This window comes from Podarcis bocagei (assembly GCF_964188305.1).
Source record: "Podarcis bocagei genome assembly, chromosome: 3".
Taxonomy (NCBI): domain Eukaryota; kingdom Metazoa; phylum Chordata; class Lepidosauria; order Squamata; family Lacertidae; genus Podarcis; species Podarcis bocagei.
Genome location: NC_138127.1, coordinates 92,742,637 through 92,763,272, shown reverse-complemented (window position 1 = coordinate 92,763,272; position 20,636 = coordinate 92,742,637). Strand labels below are relative to the sequence as shown.

Below are 20,636 nucleotides of genomic sequence, written 5' to 3'. Positions count from 1 at the left end.
TCATTGCTAGCTTCGGCTGTAGTACTAGGCAGGAAGTTGCTTCCGTAGCTCAAAAAGGAGTAAATAAAATTTTCTTAGCTGATAGTGGTTTTGTTTTTATTCCTGCCTTTATTGCACTTGACATAATGTAGGCAATTTACATGTAACCAAGCCAGATGGATGTGAAATGTTTTTTTCTTCCCTTTTTTTCCTCCTTTGCAGGTGCTTTAATAGTGATGCCAAGAAAATCTGGATCAGAAAAAGCCAGTCCTTTTCCAAACATTCTAAAGGATTGAAGTATATATGGCTCAGCTTCAGATGACATATTTGACTGCACTACATAAAAATAAATCCCTCAAACCGCACTTAAAAAACTATAGCAAGGACTTTTAAGCAATACACACAGAGCTGTAAAATAAAACGGAGCTGGCTAATGAAGCATACTGATTTCTATAAATCCTTATATTTTTAAAAACAAAAATATCGCCTCGAGCTTAGCTTTTGAGAGAAACCACATCCTTTGTTTCAATAAATTGGTATGGAAATTCATATATAAATATACATTCCAAATAGCTTTTTATTTCCTATATATTGCTCTTTATGAACTATTCTGTTACATACCCCTAGCCTTTTTCAGATGGAAACAGGTATACTTAGTTTCCATGCCTTGTCAGAAGAAATAGCATTATAAATGATATCTTGCAGTAAATGCATGCGAAATAGCAGCAGCAATGAGCTGCACCTCACTGTCCTTTTTCTAGAGGAGTTCACACCAAGCTTTATTTATGTACATGCGCAGGTGGGAACATTTCAGGTAGCAATCCTGTACCCACCTACTTCACTGCTTGGAAGTAAGACCTATTGAATTCAGTTAAACTTACTTCTGAGTCGCAATGTAAGAAGGCATCTGTCAGGGGCTCAGGAGCAGGGGCACAGGGGAGAGAGGAAATGGAGAGCGAAGGGGAAGAATCAGAGGGCAGCGTAGGGGAGTATGGCAGTGACCCAAGAGATTCCATGAGCTTCTCCAGCGAATCAGAAGATTCCCAGAAGGAGGCGCCGATGGTCAGGGCAAGGGGGGCCCCAGGGGGGACGCACCAGAAACAAGGGGCCAGCGGGGACTCCCAAAGCAGCAGCTGGAGATCAGGACCAGCTTCCCCACCAGAGTGTAGTGGGGGGGAAGAGTCCCATGTGTCAGGGCCAGCGTCTCCTCCAGCAGGGAGAGAAGGTGAGCCAGGGCTGACCACGCCTCTATCGGAGAGTGGGGGAATGGAGGGGAGGTCAGGTCCAGCTAGCCTCCCCGAAGGGGAAAGCAGTGACAGGAGCAGTGTAACGGTCAGGAGGAAGGTTGCCGGCTGGGCGCGCGCGCCAAGTTCGAATGTACAGGCGCGTGGGACAGCAGAAAACCCGGATTGGGAACCAGGTCCTAAAGCCCGCCGGAGGCAGGGGGAAGACTCAGGGGACTCAGCGTCAGAAGAGTCTAGGAAGGGCGAGACCCCAGCTGACAGGAGGACCCAGAGGAGGAAAGAGCAAAGGAAGAGGTGGAGCAAGGCTAGAGTCTTAAACTGGTGTCTGGGGGGAGGAGATTCAGACGGAGCTTCAGCGGTCTAGAGATTCAGACGTAGAGCTGCACGCTGCGGCTGTGAAAGTGGAACTGAACTTCAATAAACACTTTTGTATATAACAACGAACTGGCGTTGGTCCTTTGTGAGCTGGGACCTCGGGCAGCTCTGACACCATCATTTCCTGTTCCTCCCGGTTTTCATCACACGCAGCACTGTTTCTGCTCTGCTGCAGTTCATCTTCCACCAAAAGCTACAATCTTCACCTCGCTGTCTGCTGCGGCAAAACTGCATAACTTAATTACATCATATCATTCCACTCCTTTTATTTCAATGCAAAAGAGAGGGGAGGGGGACATAATCAATTACATATTGTTTGTGATTACAGTCGTATTCACTGGATTGATTTATGTGCTGCAATTGGGGCGAGCAGGTGAACAATAGCATTTTCTGCCCCCATTTCAATTTTTGCTGGAATTCTACGACTTCCAGACAGAAATGTATAGGATTCGCTGTTGTGAGCAACTCAGCACCTCTGAGCATGCCTAAAGATTTCCTGAAGGGAAGAGGGTCTTCTTAGCAAATACACACAGTGATTATCCTGTTTGTTGGTTTTGGTTTTCATTGCTGGGGAAAAAGTAGCATGCTTCTATTGGCCTTCAGTTGTGTACTCCGTTTGGAACACATCAAAAGGACTGTGCTAACACACTGGAGAAAATTCAGAAGAGGCAAAAATAAACCCAGAATGCAAGATTCTTGCCGATCTAGGCAGAGGCAGAACTAGTGCACCCAGGGCTGGGGCCATGGGGGCTGGGTAAGCGTCCCAGGAGGCAAGCTGCCTATGGGGGCTGCTTCCTGGGTGGGGAGGGAGCCACGTCGCTTTGCCAGCAGCCTTCCTTCCCTCTTCCTTTTGACAGCCCACAGGAGGCAGCTCGAGAGTGGGGAGCAACAGTGTGCCGCCCACCCATGACTCCCAAGCCTCCCCTGAGCTGTCAAAACAAAGGGGGACGGGGAGAAGGCTACTGGCAAGGCGGTGCAGCTCCGCCCCTTCCCCCAACAGCTCAGGGTAGGCTTGGGAGTCGTGGGTGGGCAGCGCGCTGAATGTCACCCCCCTCAGTGATGACATCCGGGGTGGGGCACCTCCACCGCCCCCCTTCCTCTGCCCCGAAAGATAAAGGTAAAGGGACCATTAGGTCCAGCTGTGGCCAACTCTGGGGTTGCGGCGCTCATCTCGCTTTATTGGCCGAGGGAGCTGGCGTACAGCTTCCGGGTCATGTGGCCAGCATGACTAAGCCACTTCTGGCGAACCAGAGCAGCGCACGGAAACGCTGTTTACCTTCCCGCCGGAGCGGTACCTATTTATCTACTTGGACTTTGACGTGCTTTCGAACTGCTAGGTTGGCAGGAGCAGGGACCAAGCAACGGGAGCTCACCCCGTCGCGGGGATTCAAACTGCCGACCTTCTGATCGGCAAGTCCTAGGCTCTGTGGTTTAACCCACAGTGCCATCCGCATCCCTCCTCTGCCCCTAGATCCAGGTAATTTGGGAGTTCCTTCCACTTCCAAATAGCTGGGTTCCAAGTGTGGGATAAGATTTTGTTGACCTCCCTGCAAACAAATCAACAGCAGCCAGTGTCAACTACACCCCCTGAAAACTTTGTGCAAACCAACAGGATGAACATTCTATAAAAAGGTTGCCCAATTACTTTTAACAAAAAGATGCAACAAAGAGAGAGCTTATTGTAGTACGAGGAGATGTATTTCTTAATGCATTATGGTAGGTGTGGGGGTGGGTGGGAAGCAAAGTGCTATCAAAGTGCAGCAACCCAGGTTAGAGTGTGTTGGCCTGTACACGGCAAAGGACCCAGAGCAAGGCGAATACACCCTTTCCCGCAGCTCACAGAACTTTTGGGATGAATAGGAGCCTAGGCCCGAAAATGCCCGTGTGAGTGAGTCGCACTCATGTGAGCCACACCACCTCACAGTGGGCAGATCACATGAGTGGGGCCAACCCATTTGTGTAGGTGTTTATGCATAGCAGCCCCTGCCCACACAGAAGTTTCTGCATGTGACAAAGGAAGGTGTATTAATGTCTATTGAATCCCCTGAGAGACCAGCCAGAACCTGGCTCCTCCTCCCTTTGGACTCTTTCCTCTTCCGGCTGATTATTATAAGAACGATGTAACCAAGCCCCAGCGCCTGAGTTTGCTTTCTCCCTCTGCCCGCCAAATTCCTTTTGTGTTGTGTCTCTTTTAGGTCGCATCTGCACTGTCTGATTAAAGCACTCTTTAATACAGTGGTTTCCCAATGGGTGGTCCGTTCACACAACAAAAACTACCATCGAGATTTCAACATTTTCAAAAGACTTGGCTTTTGAAAAAACAGAGTATTCAGCTAACCAGGAACCACAGCTCTAATAAATATGGAGTATCCTAGGTACTGGCGTTTCTTAAGAGTGCTGGGAATTGTGGATCTGAGAGATTCGCGCCCTTAACAAACTACACTTCCCATGGCTCTTTGGGGAGAAGCCATGACTGTCAAAGTGGTAAAGGTAAAGGGGCCCCTGACCATTAGGTCCAGTTGTGGCTGGGGTTGCGGCGCTCATCTCGCTTTACTGGCTGAGGGAACCGGCGTACAGCTTCCGGGTCATGTGGCCAGCATGACTAAGCCACTTCTGGCGAACCAGAGCAGCGCACGGAAATGCCGTTTACCTTCCCGCCAGAGCGGTACCTATTTATCTACTTGCACTTTGATGTGCTTTCGAACTGCTAGGTTGGCAGGAGCAGGGACCGAGCAACGGGAGCTCACCCCATCACTGGGATTCGAACCGCCGACCTTCTGATTGGCAAGTCCTAGGCTCTGTGGTTTTACCCACAGCGCCACCCGCATCCTAAAGTGGTATAAGAGTGCTTTAAATGGACGGTGTGGATGTGACCTTAGTCCCTGCCCTCAGACTTAGAATGGCTGCTTACCCGGTCACGGGGCAGACAGCTATTGCGGCCTGTCACACCAGGCCCTTGCCCTTGGGAGCAAGGTCAGGGTTAGGCAGCCGTCCGTGGGGAATTCCCAGACCAGCTGCGGGAGATTGGCGGGCTTTCCTGATATCAGTTTATTTGAATACTAGCCAATATGGCCAGGTCAGTTGGGCAGGGTTTGTTCCCCTTCGTGCCTTGCTTCCAGGGAGGGGGGTCACTGCGGATGGGTCCGTGATATGTTTTACTATTTACATTTGTAAGCCATTCTGGGAGCCTTTCTTTGGCTGAAGAATGGTGTAAATAAAAACTATTTAAAAATGAAATAATAAAGGAATCTGACAATGCAAGGATCCACCACAAAAGTAAGTCAGTCAGCAGGAATCTACCAGATTTGCACTTCCCAAATAGGGTTGCTACATGTAACATAGCTGGTACAGTGGTACCTCAGGTTAAGTACTTAATTCGTTCCGGAGGTCCGTACTTAACCTGAAACTGTTCTTAACCTGAAGCACCACTTTAGCTAATGGGGCCTCCTGCTGCTGCCGCGCCGCCGGAGCACGATTTCTGTTCTCAAGCTGAAGCAAAGTTCTTAACCTGAAGCACTATTTCTGGGTTAGCGGAGTCTGTAACCTGAAGCGTATGTAACCTGAGGTACCACTGTATTCAACTCTCATAAACAGTGTGCGGGTGGAAATTGCTGAAATGTCCATGAAAATCCATACGTATGGCAACCCATGTCAGTAGTACTTACAGAGAATTTGACAAATTTAATTAAAAGTAGCTGAACCCCCCTTTTTTATTTCATCAAAAGTGCTCAACAACTTTGCCAATAAAAGCTCAACAACTTTTGTGTCCAGATTTTCACTTTTTGAAACATGACAAACCTACAAAACAATATGTGAACTGATATGCAGCATTTCTTCCAAATATATCCAAATTTTGCAGTACAGTTCACCAAACAACCAAGGTTTATAAAACAGCATATATTAAGGCAGAGGGTGCATATAAGTGAAAGTAATGTTAAAATGCATTATATTGGGGGGAAACTGCTTGCAAAAAAATGTATACATTAGTAAAGGGGGAAAAAATTCTGCAGAATTGCAGAGAACTGAATTTAAGATGGGAAAAATGGGAAACCGAGAGCACTGAAATGGACAGACCCTTCCATCCCTTGCCGGGACATGAGTGAACCAGCTCTAAGAGGCGTCTCAGCCAGAATGCAAATGTTCAGCATGGGGAAGGGAAAAGCTGTAACTAATAAAAGTTGCGCAGAATGAAATCAATCCCAGCTTGTGTATCGTCTTAGAAGGCAACTCAATGCAAGCAGGAAATAAGCTGTCCTTCGCAGTAGCATGTAAGCCAATGCCCTCAAATATTGTTATGTGCTCCCCACTTCCCAGAGCAGAGAGTAATTCCAAGGGCAGAATTATCAGGTTTAGATTCCGTTGCATGGAACTGGAGAGCTGTGGTGTCTTTGTAATATTTCATTTATAAAATACACAAACAGAGCATAAGCGGTGGCAAACAGTAACTCCTGCAAGGGATCAGTTCTGCTCCCACCCCACACCTCGGAGTTTCAGAAAGAGAGAACTTATTTCACCTTCAGCCTCCTCACACATTCACAGCTCTGTGTGTCTCCAAATCCCCAAACTGTCCAACTGCTGTTTCTCACAGCTCACTAGGTCGGCCCCAGACATATTGCTGCCTGAGGCAAAGGACAAGATGCCCCCCTCTCCACTCCATGGACAGAAGCTGATTGGCCTGGCAGCTGAATTTTACTTCAGCGCCTAAGGCAGCAAGCTAGTTTAGGGGGACCAGGACAGAGCATGTGGCAGACATATTTCCTTCCTTCAAGCAGAGGGAAATGTTTGAGGTTGCTCAGGAGGAACACTCAGTGGAATGCCACTGCTGGCCTTCGCCTGCCACCAAATACCTAATAGTAGGGCTGGCCCTTCCTCATTTGACAAACACCACAGACCCTGTCACGGGCGATCGAAGTCCCGGCTGAGGACGTCGGGACCAGGGGCAAGATGGCGGGGTGGGAGCAGGAACGAGAGTCCAGAAACCAGGGGTCCGAGAGTCAGGAAGCAGGGAGTCACAAAGTCAAGGGTCTGAGGGTCGAGAAGCAAGGAGTCAAGAAGCCGAGGTCTGAGGATCAGGAAGCAAGAAGCCAAACGCAGCGAGGCAGGAAACGTGTTGCTGTGGCAAAGAGCCGAAGGGAAATGCTGACCTTATATCCCTTCCGGCTCTAGCCACCAGGTGCAGTGAGTTACCAAGCGGCCTCACCTGTGCAGCCGTGCCTTGCCTCTCCAGAACAAATTTAGGAAAGCCCCAGTCCTGCGAAGCCCTACTGGTCACAGGGTCCTGCACGCACTCCTGACTGATCCTCAAGCTACCCTTCTATTCGCTGAAGGGCCTTCAATCCAGTATGAGGGAGGGGAACTGATTTTTGGTGATTTTCTTTTCCCCGGCATCACCTTTCAGACTATCCAGAGTGAAATATACTCAAATCTGCTCCAGAAGTTAAGGAAATTTCTCTGGATAGTCTGAATGGTGATGCCAGCATCTGTGGTATTTGCGGGTGGGGCAGAGCAAGGAGTTGCAGTAAAGGATGGTTCCAATGAGCAGCCTTGCTCCTTTAGGGGAAAGGCAATCCTGTGTCGAACAGGAACAACCACTTACTTGCCAGACCTGGAAATCCCCTACCCAGAGGGCCTCAGCCTTGTTGGGATTCAACTTCAACTTATTGGCCATCATCTAGCCCCATCACAACATCCAGGTCCTGGACCAGCATTTGCCTGGCTACACCTGATTCAGGTGCAACAGAGAAATAGAGCTCGGCCATAGCTCAGTGGCAGAGCATCGGCTTTGCATGCAGAACGTCCCAGGTTTGAACCCCAGCATCTCCAGGTTTGAACCCCATGTCACCTTGCCTGATGCTAGATGAACCAATGGTTTGATTTACCATAAGGCAGCTTCCTATGTTCCTGAGACACGCTGCACTCCAGATCTCTTAACGAATTTCAACATATGCCAAGATTCAGAGAGTTCTTCAAAGTCAGCTATAAATAAAGACGGAAAGAATTGGGACATGTGCTAGCAAGGAAGCCAGGGCATCTGCTATGGCAGGCATTCGCTTGGGCAGCTGGAAGAACAGAAGATAAGAGCCAAAACTGAGGAATTCCTTTGTCACACAACACTCACTGGAAATAAACATGAGAGGCCTTTTAAAAAGGGAAATGTCACGGCAATGCGCAAGGCATGTGTAAAAATGTTGTGGATATAAAGAGGAAATGCAAGAGGGCCCTGGTGTCGTTTATTGGGATAATGGATGCTGTCGATAACAGAAAAACCGTCTCTTGCTTATTATCCACGTTAATGTGAATTTCTGTGTCAATATGCAACGGAAACAGGGTTACAATAAAGTAATAGTTCTCAGAGTTTATCTGCTTACCATACCATGGTATCAATTTACTTGGGTCAGTTGCAAATTATAGGCACAGTTAACTCTGTGTGTTATGCGGCTCCTAAGGACTTGCCCAGACACGCTCTACAGTTTGAAATGAGAGACGTGGTTTCTTGGTAATTTCAAAATGTTCCTCACTCCTCTGGGAAACGTATATAAGGGGACCAGTTAAACCAGTACAGTTACTGAGTCCATCCTTCTCTAGCTACTGTTTCAGAGCTTGACCAATTTAGTAGCCTTGAGGGGCTGAAGACCTGGGCTCAGGGCTGACCAAAAAATACAAACAAGCAAGGCTTCCAAAGTGGCCAGCTGCCATCTTGTGGGAGCTTCGATGTTTAACAATTGGGACAATGTTTTGTTGGTGGGACTGCCTGGGTTGCTACTGACATATGACGGGGCCTTTTCAGCCACAGCCCCCCATTTGTGGAATGTCCTCCCTGGGGAGGTGTGTCTGTCTCCCTCATTACTGACTTTCAGGAGAAAATTAAAAATATTTCTGTTTACTCAGTTTGATGGCTGAATGACACTGTTTGCGGTGACCATGAGATAACTGTTCGTATAATTATTTTTTTTTAATGATGTTTGGTTTTCTTTTCATTGCTGTTGCTGAGTTTGCCATCTTGGGCTCCTTCGGAAGGAAGGAAGGAAGGAAGGAAGGAAGGAAGGAAGGAATAAAAGTAAAATAAACCCCAAAAACTCTTCAAAATATATATATGAGAACTGTGCAGCAATTCATCTTGGGGTCTCCTGAGAGATTACCTTGTTGGGAGACCCTGAAGAGCAGATCCTGAATCTGGGACTGAAGGGATAACACCATTGTCCTCTGACCAAAGAGTAAACTGTAGGAAATTACGCTGTCTGGCAAGGAAGCCTCTTAAGCAAAACAGGCCAGATCAGATCAGATGATATTATTAAACCCTTCAAAAAAGGCTTATGGGTTAGGATAGCAGAAATCCGTTTTCCCCATTGATGCTTGTCTTGGCTGTCAGAAACAGATGCAAAGCTATCCAGAGGCCATTACAGGTAGTAAGGGCTAGCTTTGGGCCTACCACTCACTTCCCACCTCAGTCAATTAATTAGTCTGAGAACAAATCCCTGTGTAGCCTTAGACTCTGCTTGTCAAGGCCACTAAGGGCCAAATTACAGGCAGTGAGTGAGATCTGATCAGCTCTTCCAAGGTGTTGATTTGGATTGTGAATATGGAGCTGGGAAGAAGCATTTTTAACCTCCCCAGCACCTCTGATATAAATATAAACCATCTTCCTGAAGTTTCTAATAGCATACCCTCCAACAGTTCTCTGATGAAAACAGGGATGTCTTAAGGAAAAGTGGGACATTCTGGGATCAAATCAGAAACCGGGGTGGCTTCTGTAAATCTATGACCGTCCCTGGAAAATACTCTAGCAACAGTTTCAAGGAATGGCAGGGGGGTGTCAATTTGTGTGAGATAATCCATGCAAGGTGAGAGGGTCAGCCCACCCAACGCCCACCCAATTTTCTGTTTCTGATTCAGCTGCTTTTAGAAAAATTAAATGACTTTGGGATATCTGTTCACAGATCCCCTGCTTCCTGCGTACCATGACCCTCACAATGCATATCTTCCAGCAGCCAACCAAAGAATTGCTAGAGCTGACTTCTGGCTGATTCCAGGCTCCCACTACCACTGCCTGGTTTCTGGTTGAAAACAACCTGGTGTTTTATTCTGCTGGTGAAAATAAGCAGCTGGTGCCTTCAGCAAGACATTGGTTCTGCTCTTCCCCCCATTCAGAGAACATCTCCTACAGAGAAAAGACATCGCCTAGAATATAAGTTAAAACTGCATCTAAAGAAGTTCATGGAGCAAATTCACAGCTGATTGACATTGCTTTTTCTTTTAACATGGTGAAGCGACCACAAGGTACTATTTTCAGCCAACCGTGGTGGTGAATAAGTTTTAGGAATGCTTCAAATAACAAACGCAACTCTTCGTCACCAACTCCTGGGCTCAGCACACATTTCAAAGGTTTTCCAGGATGTGGTCAGACATGATCTTGGCATAGCACAGAGACGGGTCGTCAGAGACTTCCAGGAAAATAACAATAGTTGAGGTGTGTGTACCCCTTCAACATCATCTGAAGTGAACACAGACAAATATGTTCCTTGCAATTCTCCTGTCTTCCTTTCTTTGCTCGTTTTCCAATGGTCCCACTAGCTCTTTGGCTAGTTTCCTAATAAAACTGTGCAAGATATGACACTAAACCACCACAAAAGCCAGCAAAGGAAGGTGGTGGAGAGAGAATTCACACCAGAGATGAGGAAAGCCTCTTCGGCATCTTTTGGAAGATCTGCAGTGTTATGCCTGCACCAAGCCAGATTTGGAGCAAACAGAAAAAAGCTCCAATCATTATTGCATTGTTTGTGAAAGACTGCAAATACTTAAAAAAGGCTCATGTCCAAAGATAACAAATAATTCCATCCCACTTTTGAAAGAATCTAGCAAACAGAATCGATGTTGCAACCTCACCATGTGTGTGTGTGTGTGTTAAAGACAACAACAAATGCATTAACAGGATGATCTGTGCTAACAAAAGGTATTTAATTGTTCGTTGTGATTCTGCATAATCAAAGGGCCATGTATTGCAAACAGCAGCCTGTGAGGTTAAACACACAGAAGAGGCCTCTGGTTTATTTTTATTTATTAACAACTGATCTGTTATACAGTAATTAAACTCTTTCGTCAGATGTTGGCTTTGGAATCCAGTGCATTCAGTTCTGTTCATCTGAGCACTACATTAACTTGCAAGACAAGTTATACGGGCGCTGCCAAGGTTCAAGAAGAGGACAGAGCCCTCAAAGCTATGCCAGAACAGGTACTACTCACTCAGGCTGTCATAAATACTTGACTCAGATAGTAGCTCTGGAATCATATTTGCTCAGCTCATATCTCGACTTTTTACAAGCTATTATCATGTGTTATCACTCATGGCCAGCTGTCACTCTACGTGAAGTAATCTGTTTAGCCTTGTTGATTTAATATTCTTGTTGTTATCTTCCTTGCCAGTTTCGAGTTGGCAAAAGTAACTTCTAGGCAGTTCTAAACCTAGATCCTTAAAGGGTGGGTTATTTTTATACTGCGAGCTTGTGATAGTTTTCCCTACGTGGGAAAATTGATTCACCATCCCTGTTACTTGTGAAAGTGACAATAAGAATAACAAGGCAACATCTTGGAATACACTTTTTTTAAAAAAAACCCATATAAATAGATTTGCTCAGCTGAGTTCAGCTAAGTGCTACATTACTGGCAGGGTAAGTTACTCAAGCTTTGCCAAAGTTCAAGAAAAGGACATAAATCTCAGAAGTCTGCCAAGATAGGTAACAACCCTATCAGTATTACTCAATATGCTGGCCCATAAAAAGCCAGGAGAAAGGAAAGTGGGAGGCTTAGGGTACCCACGAAAAAATCTTGTGCAAATCTTAGGCATTTTTTGTCAACACAGTTAACACATAAGGAAAGTGTGTGGCTTCAACACTCAGCAAAACAAAATACATTTATTTATTTATTTATTTATTTATTTATTTATTTATTTATTTATTTATTTATTATTATTTTTACCTCCAGATGATCCTCCTTCAATCAATACACGGCTAACATCCTTAAGCAGAAGACAAGTTTTAATTTTAAAAATCGTCTTTAAGTGATGATAAATATGATACTGCAAAGAGAGAGAGAAAAGACAGAAGGTGATAATTTGTTTAATAATAATAATAATAATAATAATAATAATAATAATAATAATAATAATAATTTTATTATTTATACCCTGCCCATCCAACTGGCTTTCCCCAGCCACACAGCATATATCAGAACATACTAAAACATCAAACATTAAAAACTCTCCAATACAGCTTATGTGCTATAATAGTATGAAAACAGTCAAAATGTTTATATATTCAAAACCCTTGTTTCCACTAACAAATACAACTTCAAACTACAGGTAAGAGTCTCATTGCTGAATGTTTCTCTGCAGGGGAAAAATCCATGCACTTAGAAAACTAGGGGAGAAAACTACTGCCCAACTTCTAATTTTCTACGTGAAAGGCTTTTTTTTATGTTGCGTGATGCTTAATGCACAGTGGAAGGGAGGCAAACACTTTTTCAGCCCAAGGACCATATTTCCTTGTGCAGGAGCAGGCACTGATGGACAGGACCAGAGCCAAACATGGGCAGAGCAACAGATGCAGACCTTGTCTCTACATTCCAGCCACACAAGAAAGGAGCAATGTCATAGTTCAAGGACATGTTCCAACCATGCAAAAACACTTGAAGAGGCTGTGAACCAAGCCCAGTGAGGGGTGTGGCCTGGGGGTGAGGGAGTGGCTTAGGGGAGTCCAAAGCATTGCACAGAGAGGCCCGAAGGTTCTCCATCCTTGCTGAAAGGGTATAGCCCATGTATTGGTTTACCATCTCATTGAGAACTAGGTTTCATAGTTGGAAGACAATCTAATCTTATAAAGCCTTTCATGCATCTGGGTGTTTTAAGGCTTACGAAATGAGGCCAATGATTCAAAAAAAGGTAAGCAGTATGCCAGATCTGAGGTTATACTACGAGGCATCCTGTCTCTGTTGGCTTCAGGAATGGATAACATTAAAAAACACCGATGTTCTAGATTTGGAGGATCATGATAACAGATTTGGTTGGTATGCATATTTATGGTATGAAAAGGTAAAAGTACATAAAGGATTTTTTAACCATTTGGTAAGAAGATCAATCTATGGTGTATGGGAGAAATATAAAAACTTACTAGAACAGAAAACACCATCGTGGCTTTCCCCACTTGAAGCGATATCATTGAAAAAGTTGAATGTGAAAAATAAATGGGCAACATATAAAGAGCTGTTAATGGAGGTGGAGAGTCAATTGAAATTAAAGAACTTTGAAGATATAAGAGAATTATTAACAGACTGGCTACAATATCACCAATTAAATCATGCATTTTAAAAAGACAAAAGAAACAGATTTAGTAATGAAATTTCAATGTTTGTAAAAGAGCTGTTGGAAAGTAAGGTAAAAACACTGTCTAAAACAAAAAAAGGTAAGCAGTGCGGGCAACAACAATGGCAGCAGTGCAGGCAAAGCCCTGGTGAGGCCGGTGGGAGCCAGTTCTGCCACCTGAGGCAAATGGCTTCACCTTGCCTCACTGATGGGCCGCCCCAATGGGTAGTCTCTAAACAGAATAAAAACGAAAGGGGGGTGAAGGACAGGAAAGGTGTGGAGGAAGCAAAGGAACGGGCAGGGTCTGTCAGTGGTTTGGAAAGACAAGAGGTGAGACCTATGAGAAGAAAACCAGAGTGCTCAGGGCAAAAGGCCCTGCACATAACCCAGCTAAAGCGAAACATTAAGATCATCTGCATTGGCTGCAATCTTGACAGTCAAGATGTACCTTTTCCTCGTCTTCCCCTGCCCCCAGCACACACCCCCCCAGCTACAAGGAGGATCCTGGGATAAGAAGACGAGCCACAATGACAAATTTCTACCTCTACTGTGAGAAGCAGCATGACTCTGAACCCCAACTGCTGGGAAATCACAAGTGGGCAGAGTAGTGTTGCACTCTTGCAATGCTTGCAAGTTTTCACAGTTTGGTTGCTGTAAGAACACGATGCTGGAGTAAACGGGCCATGGGCCCGATCCCGCAGGACACAAAGAGAATAACGGGACAGAAGACTGGGGGGGAGGGAGTGGGTTAACTGAAGGGGGTAAGCCGGGAAGGGGAAACTGGAAAATCACAGAAGAAAGGGAACATTTGGCAATCAATGGAGCTGCTGTAGATATTGGGATAAGCCTGGTGGGTGAGGTTGAGGAGTGTTGTGGTTTTTTTAAGAGAGTGAGAGGCACAGGTGATGTGGTTGGGGGCTTTGGAGAGCAAAGGGTTGATCTAACAGCCGAGGTTTTGGGGAGGGAGATGAAGTAGCAACAAGATGTGGTATATTGTAGCTCTGAGCCACGTTATGATTTTGGCTTATAGTTCTGAAGTCCAGGGACTTTGGCCGCCCCGTGTATTTAATTTCCTTCTATCAGTTCTTCAGACAAAATATTATGTGTGCGTTAATGCTGAAGAGACGCTAGCCTTTGACCTTGCGATTCCAGAGGGAACATAAAACTGATGTCATCCAAGAAATAAAATAATTAAGGCATATCCATAGATGCACGGCAAACTGGGGGATGTTGTTTTCTTTGGACAATGAACTGATGTATGCTCAGCCATATGGACACTGACATTTTTATGCTTAGTTGTACTCTTCCAGTCCCAGCGCACCTGCGGTACTAGTGGTTTTGCTTTCTGATCCTAATTTCCCACAGTGATAGTATGTCAGCAGCAACAGCCTGCAGAATCTGAAAACCTGCATTTTACTTTGCTTATGAGCTCTGTGGGTTTTCTAAGTCATCCAGTAGCTAGCTTCAAATTAAAAGAGGCATTTCATCTGGAGGAATTAATCCCCAAACTTTCCATTGTGAGTTAACCTTGGGTGTGTCCCCCCCCCACACACAATTCAGCTGAGTGATTTTGTTATCACACCTGCAGTACAGTTTGGCTACAGGGCCATGATCTGTGCACCGTATCATTAGATGTCAGGGGAGAGAACGTACGTCAGTGGTGCAACACTTTACTTGCAGAAAGTCCCAGGTGTGGCAGCACCTATGCTTTATAACTCCCTGCCTGCTAGGTAGGCCTTCTTGTTATATTGTTTTAGGGAGCTTCCAGGCAACCTGTTTGTGGAACATTCATCCCGATTTGTTTGCAGGGAGATTAGATGATGATGATGATGGCTATCTAATGAGCATTCACTCAGATTTGCTTTGGGTTGACGTTGCACTAAAGCAAAGGGCATTTTCCCATCACTGTAGTTTGTCAAGGGTGCTGGGAGTTGGGGGTGTGTGTGTAAACTACAGTTCCCAGGATTCTTAATAATAATAATAATAATAATAATAATAATTTATTATTTATACCCTGCCCATCTGGCTGGGTTTCCCCAGCCACTCTGGGTGGCTTCCAACAAGACACTAAAATACAATAACCTATTAAACATTAAAAGCTTCCCTAAACAGGACTGCCTTCAGATGTCTTCTAAAAGTCTGGTAGTTATTTTTCTCTTTGACATCTGGTGGGAGGGCGTTCCACAGGGCGGGTGCCACTACTGAGAAGGCCCTCTGCCTGGTTCCCTGTAACTTTAGGGGAAGCCATGTGCTTTAAATGTATGGCGTGGGTGTGACCTCTGTTGGGTGTTTCTTTTCAACTTGTGAAATGCGCTCCCCACATAACTCTACCCCCTTGGCCTCTCTAAACCTGCAAACTTTCATAATAGCTCCGTAGGTTGGAGCGTGGTGGTGTGACAACACCAAGGGTGCAGGTTCAGTCCCCGTATGGGACAGCTGCATATTCCTGCATTGCAATGGGGCTGGACTAGATGATCCTCAGGGTCCCTTCCAGATCTACAGTTCTATAATATGGCTTATTGTAATACCAATTATACCCTATGAGTTAACAGCTTTGTCCTGTGCTTATACGTTCTTAAAAGAGGTGGCTCACTTTAACAACGTGTGTTAATTCCTTGAATGATGTGCAGTTTCCCTAGCAAGAGAAGAAAGCGCTGACCTTTTTATATATGCCAAGAGACAGCCCGGTAAATCTCAAGAGTTCTGGTGATTTATCTGTGGAGGAGAGGAGCAATCCTAAATCACAACAGCTGCAGGTCAGCCTCCCACAATGCCATCTGGGGCCATCTTGGCCTTTAAGGTCACCGCAGAAAGATTCACGTTGCCACTTGAAGCTGGACTCCTGACTCTTCCACAGCTGATGGCTAAACCTCCACCGGCGTTGTGAAGGTCGGGCCTGCCCTGTGAAGCTGCATGCAGCAACAGCCTAGTTGCCAAGCGGCAGGAATCGTAGGATCACAGAGTTGGAAGGGACCACGAGGGTCATCTAGTCCAACCCCCTGCAATGCAAGAATCTTTTGCCCAGCATGGGACTTGAACCCACAACCCAGAGAGTCTCATGCTCTACCAACTTAGCTATCCCAGCTGGCAGGAAAGGCTCTATAAGGATCCCCTTAACCTGCCACACCAGAGTGTGAAGGAAGAAGACAGACAAAGTTTAAGAAACAGGAAAGTGTCCTCCTTTCATAATTATTTCAGTATGTTACTGAACGAAACCTTACACAGCCTAGCGAGCTGTTTTGTGGCCAAGCTGGATAGCTTTCAAGGAAAATGAGGTGGTGGGCGGTGGGGAACAACGACAAGGGTTTGAAGAATCAGACTGAGCACACAGAACATGTTTGTATTAATGGCATTAAAGTGCAATTCCACCGGTCTACCACTGCCATTTGCATCCTAGTTTTCTGGGACAGATTCCACCAGCTTTACCCATTATAAACAGCACTTCTGAGTCCTCCTGTGGAACAGCTTCCCCAAAGCTTTGTACTTAAATGTGATCGTTTAAGAGCTGCCCGCTCTTTTCTCCAGAAGAGATGTTGTGTCTTTAAGCTGCACATCAACCAGTATGTTGCATCACTAGAGGGAAACGCACCTGTTAGAGTCTTCCTGTTGTGCTGCTGTTGAAGGTAAAGAAGCCCTGCCAGGAAGAAACAAACAAACAAAATTAGTAACAGTAAGTTAATGGTAGTTAAGTGTTCTTGGTTTTCAGCGTTTAAGAACCTTGGCCAGATGCTCCTTGAGCAAGGCTGGAAAAAATCCAGGAGGGACACAAAAAGAAAAAGAAAGTTTAATTAAATTTTTATTATCCTCTGTCTATTAAAAATTCTCTGGTTTAAAATTAACACTGGTAGGCCCTAATCCAGCGCAGAGTAAGGTGTACTTATTGAATTAATTGCAATTGTGTTGGATTAGGACTACCATTCTCGAAAAGACCTGCTCCTGTATCTTTAGTGGCAATTCGATTTGCAGAAAACAAAAGCTTTAGTTTCTTCACAGCATGGGGCTGAGCATTAACCTCAATTGCTAAGGCCTGCACACCGTGCTCTTGTCAAAGGCACAGGACCAGGCAGCAAAAGTTTTCAAACACAGCCAGACCACTTCTCAAAAAGGAATCTAAACCATACTGAGTAAAAGCCTTCCTTCCTGTTAAAACAGGAGAGGGGAACCTGTGGCCTTGCAGATGTCGCTGGACTAAGGCTCCCACCATCCCTGATAATTGATGTGAAATGCCTGCAAATAAAAAACAACAGCACCTGACTCTTTGAGGTCAAGCATGAGATGTATGACCAACAGGTTATATAATATTCTTGTGGCAATTCGTGAACCAAACAGCATAGACTCTTTGGGTCAAATGACATGTTACGTGAATATTTTTATTTTTAAGGTTTGTTTAAATACAGAACACATTCTTTTTGCACTTTTGCTGCAAGAAGCAATTTGAGGGAAAGGAGGACAAACAGTAGCCGAGTAGAATTTGCAGTGGCACGTTGATGCAAGGGGAAAAGGGCTAACTCTATCCCCACTGCCAGGTCAGATTGGGGTCCCATAAAGTTGCTTTTTCTTGCCAGTGTTAAGCAGACCTTTCTAAAAGCATATTTCACAAAACATATAGCTTAATTTTTACTTTTTACCTCACAGTGGAGCATTTCCCCCCCTTCCCAGTGAGTTAAACTGCATTGATTGAAATCTCCCTACTCTGGCAATAGCTGGTCCCTTCAGAGTTTGGTTCCAGATTTCCTCAGTTTCAAACAGTAAACACTGCTTCCACCAAAACCTGCAGATACAGCTTTTTTGGGGGGTGGAGAAACCAAATTAAACCAGTAGTTTTAAAGCAGCAGAGAAAGGTCCAGTTACCTCACAGTTGCTCAGCAAGGTTGAGCTAAGCATGACACAAAAAGAAAGACACCAGCCAATGTGTGTGAGAATATTTACTCAGACTGATCTGTTTCTGAAAGCATCTATGAAGAAGTGTTAAAACTTTACCACTATGGTTTTCTGTGTTAATAATGACTATATTCAGACCCTGAAGAAGCACACTCATTTTCTGTCTCAGTCAATAATCTATTTAAGGCTGTGGGCCATGTCAGACATAGGTATCTCAGCCTAATAAACCATGGTTCATTAAGCTGGGAATGATGTGATGCATTCATTTTCTGTACTCCTTTGTCTGCCACTATCAGTACTTCTGTTGTAGTTTGTTTAAACCAGTAGTGGCCAAACTTGGCCCTCCAGCTGGTTTTGGACTACAACTCCCATCATCCCTAGCTAACAGGACCAGTGGTCATGGATGATGGGGATTGTAGTTCCAAAACAGCTGGAGGGCCAAGTTTGGCCACCACTGGTTTAAACCATTCTTTTCCGTTTGTTTAAACAACAGTTACTCCTTACATCAGAACCAGGAAACTGCGGTTTAATCATGTTCTACACATGAAGATCAGACCAGGGGTGCAAAACTAATTCCCAGCCTAATAAACCATGATAGTTTCTTTAGTCCTGGGTGGCAAAAGAAAAGTTATAGGGGATTCTTGAGTGAATATATGTGTGTGTGTGTGTGTGTGTGTGTGTGTGTGCATACACACACACACACACACACACACACACACACACACACACAAAATTTCCACAGTGTGCATGTAGACATTTGGCCCTGTCAAGAGAGGAGAACATGACCACACTTCTTCTCTTGTTCAGAAATCCAGGGATACAGAAGTGTACTAAGAGTCTCCTGCCCAGTTTGTAAGATAAGATTGGTGAAAAAAGGTAAGTAAAGGGGCATACTTGTCCCCCCCCCCTACACAGTCCACACACAATCTAGACCATTTGTGTTTTATTGTATTTTTAATATTTTGTTGGAAGCCACCCAGAGTGGCTGGGGAAACCCAGCCAGATGGATGGGGTATAAATAAATTAGTAGTAGTAGTAGTATTTTTTGCCCCTACAAAGTGCATATTGAGAAACTGGTTTCATTCCTAGAAAAGCTCATTACGGATCAATTCTGCGTTACCCTGCACTGTGTTCATTTCAAAACAGGTATAAGGTGGTCCCAGGAATGGGGAGTGTATCCAAACCAAATGACCGGGCTGAGGGTTTTCTCAGGTGTATCGAATAACCACACTGAAATAAAAAACAAGGTCTTATATATATATATAATAAATGTTCACAAATGTACCAATCTAGCACGTACACAGATATGGGGAACCACATGTCTGGAGCAGCACAGGAAGACCGCCCTGAAACCATTTTGACTCCCAAACTGACCAAATGTTTTCTCTGCAAGGAGGGAAGAGGGTCAGGGAATCTTCCCATTGTCTCAGGAATTGGGTAATCACCATCTCAAAGGAATGGGCAGACTACCAGGAAAGGCAATCAGATAAGGCATTATCAGATAACCTGGCAGACAGGAAAAACAACAACATTCAAATTTCTGTTGTAGACCAGTGTGGGGTGGTCTTGGGTGACACCCCTTCTGTGATGTATGTATGATGTATGGAGGGGTGGTCTTGAGCTCCAGGGCAGGGAATTTAAAATTTAAAATATAAGGGCAGACACACCTTGGTTCAGGGTCCTCCTCCTTTCCTGCGTGTGAGGGGAGCACCCTGTTGCAACAGTTCAATCAATATCAGGCTTACGAGCTGCTTTGCTTCTCAATATTCTTTGCTTGGCCTCTGTTATTTTCTCCTACCGATGGAGAACCTACAAAGGACTCTATAAGGGCTCTTGTGTCCCCCCATAAGGGAATAAAGGCAGATTTTTGTTTATTACAACACCCACCCAGGATTGGCAGGATCTAGAACAGCGGTTCCCAACCTTTTTTTGGCCATGCCCCACTTAAATACAGTGGTACCCCGGGTTACAGACGCTTCAGGTTACAGACTCCGCTAACCCAGAAATAGTGCTTCAGGTTAAGAACTTTGCTTCAGGATGAGAACAGAAATCGTGCTCTGGTGGCACAGCGGCAGCAGGAGGCCCCATTAGCTAAAGTGGTGCTTCAGGTTAAGAACAGTTTCAGGTTAAGAACGGACCTCTGGAACGAATTTAGTACTTAACCCGAGGTACCACTGTATCTCTAAAATCTTGATGCCCGCCTCCCCCAACATATAATTCTTATTCAAAAAGTGAACTCCTATTCATGTGTAGGAAGCCTAAAAGGTCCATTCACTTATTAATAACTCATTCTCGAATTACACCCCCTTAAAAATCAAATTTTCCCCCTGTTGGGAACCACAGATCTAGAATCAATCTAGATTGCAAGCGGCATGTTGTGAATGATTCTGGATCGAGGAAAACTACATTAGTGTGCACGTAGCCTTTGGCAGGAAGTCTAAGGATGTTTAATTGGAAGTAAGCTCCGCTGAAATCAATACATTTTACTTCCAAGCATAATGAAAGGAGAAATCTTTTTGATCTTCTTCCAGCCACCATTTATTGATGGAACAGTGAGATCGCCCTCTAGTGGCCAAAATTAGAGCTGTGCTGCATCCTAAAAGATCAACAAATAAATGGCGCAATAATCTTTATTGTTTTAGCTGCTCCAGACTAATGCAATTAACCCCTCTGGAATATGTATTTGATGGCTGAAGAAATTCTTGTGATAAAAATAGTTTGTTTGTTTGTTTGTTTGTTTGTTTGTTTGTTTGTTTACAGTGATGTTTGTCTCATATTCAAAGTGAGCATGGGTTTGGAAAAAC

General features: G+C 44.8%; 1 protein-coding gene and 2 long non-coding RNA genes across 10 annotated transcripts in view; 1 reads left to right on the top strand and 2 right to left on the bottom strand.

Moving 5' to 3' along the window:
- The window catches only part of LOC308584140 (uncharacterized protein), a 301,938-nt gene that overhangs the window by 250,914 nt on the left and 30,388 nt on the right, over nt 1–20,636 (bottom strand). For all 7 annotated transcript variants that reach the window (XR_014006537.1, XR_014006538.1, XR_014006539.1 and 4 more), the window contains exon 2: nt 16,541–16,585. Coding sequence is in view for 1 of the 7 variants with exons in the window: in XM_081188885.1 (XP_081045011.1) it covers nt 16,541–16,585 (45 nt within the window). In the remaining 6 variants the exon portion in view is untranslated. The remainder of the gene's footprint in view (nt 1–16,540; nt 16,586–20,636) is intronic.
- Nucleotides 183–8,842, bottom strand: LOC308584233. Its single transcript, XR_014006679.1, has 3 exons — nt 8,738–8,842; nt 1,714–1,860; nt 183–286 (listed from the first exon to the last, which is right to left on the bottom strand). It is a non-coding gene; the product is annotated as an uncharacterized lncRNA (long non-coding RNA).
- LOC308584198 lies at nt 8,102–11,692 on the top strand. Of its 2 annotated transcripts, none has more exons than XR_014006623.1 (4): nt 8,102–8,530; nt 9,747–9,875; nt 10,699–10,827; nt 11,577–11,692. It is a non-coding gene; the product is annotated as an uncharacterized lncRNA (long non-coding RNA). The 2 variants fall into 2 exon arrangements; XR_014006624.1 differs by lacking the exon at nt 8,102–8,530 and adding an exon at nt 8,628–9,001.